At 42.2% G+C, this 2851-nt stretch overlaps 1 protein-coding gene across 1 annotated transcript in view; it reads right to left on the reverse strand.

Moving 5' to 3' along the window:
* LOC125034062 (patanin-like phospholipase domain-containing protein atgl-1) overlaps positions 1 to 2388 on the reverse strand; it is a 16304-nt gene extending 13916 nt beyond the window's left edge. The window contains exons 1-2 of the mRNA XM_047625703.1: positions 2372 to 2388; positions 798 to 951 (exon numbers count right to left, since the gene is read on the reverse strand). Of these exons, the coding sequence (XP_047481659.1) occupies positions 798 to 951; positions 2372 to 2388 (171 nt within the window). The remainder of the gene's footprint in view (positions 1 to 797; positions 952 to 2371) is intronic.
* Positions 2389 to 2851: the final 463 nt, after the last annotated feature.

The following is a 2851-nucleotide window of genomic DNA, read 5'->3' on the forward strand; positions in this document are numbered from 1 at the left end:
AGACAGGTAGAACAATGGACAAAAAGAAAGAAACACAAAGAAAACAACAGACCACAGAAAAAGAATAAGAGAGAGTAAATATTTACGTGTTATGTGTATGTATATTAATACGTCCCAGCCAACCTTTCGCTCAAAACAAAAGACACCTTTACGGCTTCCAAATCCCCTTCTCTTACAACCAACGGAAAGAAACGAAAAAAAATAATAATAATGACACAAAATCAATAAAATAAAAAGGAAAATGGCATTAAAAAAAAAAAAAAAAAAATCCTCCCTTTTATAACTCGGGTCACGTGAAATCACCCACTTGACCTCGCCTTGCAACTCCATTGATCTTCACTTGACCTGTCTCGACCTGTCTTCAGAAATGGTCCAAACACTCGACAGGCATTTCGTGCTAAGCTTTCCATTTGTCTCTTTCGGGAATTTCTAGGAAGCAGAAGAGACCAAAACAAATTGGAAAGTTAATGAAGGTAAATAAGCGAGAGAGAGAAGCTGTTGCAAGAATCGTGCATAGCTCAGCCGTGCGTAGAGAAGTAGATATAAAGAGGAAAAGAATTTTAAAAGGAGATTTTGAACATGCAATCTCCACCTACTGAAGAATATTAATATCAATAACGAGATGAATAAATATATTAAAACTATCTATGAGAAGAAAAAAAATGCATGCATAAAGTAATTCAAAATCATGCAAAGAAAAACTTTAACCACCTAACGCATGCATGAAAAAAAAAAAAAAAACATGCAATAAATAATTAAAATGAATAAAAAAAAACCCGACGGGGCCGTTTCGAGACCTGCATGAAATGGGCATTATCGTCCCGAGGGCAAATGTCAGACTCGCCGCAGAAGGGGCTGACGGTGACGGTGTTGTCGTCGAGTACGGGCAGGTTGTCGCTAAAGCCTCCGTCGATGTAGCGTATCCCGCGGTAGGAAAGGGGGATCCATCCGCTAAATCCGGGGATGAAGGCGGAGCACAGGATGGCCTGGGGGGAGGGAGGGAAGGGCGAAGGGGAGGGGGTGGAGGAGGGAGGAGGGGTTGCGAGGGAGGAGAGAGGGCGAAGGGGACGGGGAAAGGGAAGAGTGAAGGGAAAGGAAGGGGCGGTGGATGGAAGGAGGGGAGCGTGAGAAAATGTTTGTTTATGATTGGATATTGAGCATGGAAGTTGGGGCGTTGGTTGGTGATACACCCGAGTCATTTGGGATTGGTTGCTTGATAAATGTGTGGTTGGTTGTTGATACACTTAAACAACCCAATAATTGGTTGTTGAATTATATAAACAACCCAGGAATTGGTTGCTGAAATACCTAAAAGAGGAATTGGTTGTTGACATACCCCAATAAACCAGGAATTGGTTACTGACATACCTAAGCAACCCTGTGTTTGGTTATTGAAATACCTACACAAAGTGGCGAACGGTTGCTGAAATACCTAAACCCAGGAATTGGCCGTTGAAATACCTAAGCAAACAGTAGTTGGTTGTTGGCATATCCAAAATAATCCAGGTATTGGTTACTGACTGACCTAAACAACCCTGTGTTTGGCTATTGAAACAAACTGGCGATTGGTTGCCAAAATACCCGGACAAATCTGCCACTGACTGTCGAGTAACTGTCGTTCAAAGGATTATCTGTGAATGGGCATTAGACAGACAAGCTGTGAGCTCTCGAATTGGTGCGTGTGTGTGTGGACGTGCGCGTGCGTGTGTGTGTGGACGTGCGTTTGCGTGTGAGTATGCGGTGTGCGTGTGTGTGTGTAAACGTGCGTGTGCGTGTGGACGTGGTGTGCGTGTGCTTGTGCGGTGTACGTGTGGACGTGTCTGTACCTGACATTTCAATACCTTTTCATCAGAATAACGAAATTCCGCTTACGACACACCGAGAAGTCAATCACAATCCTAATGAAGATATTCCGCCGAGACGTCAACTTAAAAGGATTTATTTAAATCTGTGATTGGCCGTTCACGGTGATTTTTCGGTGGTATCGAGGAGTCTCTTGACTGGCGAATCGTGTAATTGAGAACTGACTGGCTTCTCTTGTCTTGTGACTGGTTTCTTAATAGGTATGACATAGTGTGTGTGTGTGTGTGTGTGTGTGTGTGTGTGTGTGTGTGTGTGTGTGTACACGTCCTCGCGACCGCGCACAGGACTGCCCATGTGCGAATGTGCGAGCGCGCAATCGAGTGACGGCCGCACACGCATGACTGCCGATCGCCAAACCTTCCAGCTCACCAGCTTTAAGCCCCGCCCCCCCCCCCCCCCCCCAAGCAACGCCATGTCCGAAGTCAAAACAAGCAACCGACCAATCAGAACCGAGCGTGAGCCAATCCTGCATTCCTATTGGTCGGCGGAGAGACAATCGAGGAGCTACCGAACTGAAGTCGACATTTTGACCTGAATTTCGATTTAAAATCCTTTAGATTGAATATGACCTAGGAAAAAAAAAATCCAAAAATCTAGAGGGAAGTTTCCTGTTTATAAAAAGAGTGAGATGACACACACTCTCGAGACGAGGAAAACATCACAAAAATAACATCAAAATATATGAAATGCATTTACGATATATTTTTCCTTAACCAAAAGTCAGATAAATTACATGTTTACCTGAAATGTGTAATGACAAAATCCATATTCATATATTCATTTAAAAGTCAGGAAATCATTATTTTTAAAAATCTGATATACTGCATATAAATCATTTTATCACCATTAATTATTACACTCATTATCATCATTATCACTGCCCATAATTTCACCCAACAATGCAATAATAACAACAATAACGAAAATAATAATACCATCCCCCCAATTAAAATATAACAACAAAAAAAACAATAATATTATCAACAAC

The sequence above is a fragment of the Penaeus chinensis genome, chromosome 17 (assembly GCF_019202785.1).
Source record: "Penaeus chinensis breed Huanghai No. 1 chromosome 17, ASM1920278v2, whole genome shotgun sequence".
Classification (NCBI taxonomy): domain Eukaryota; kingdom Metazoa; phylum Arthropoda; class Malacostraca; order Decapoda; family Penaeidae; genus Penaeus; species Penaeus chinensis.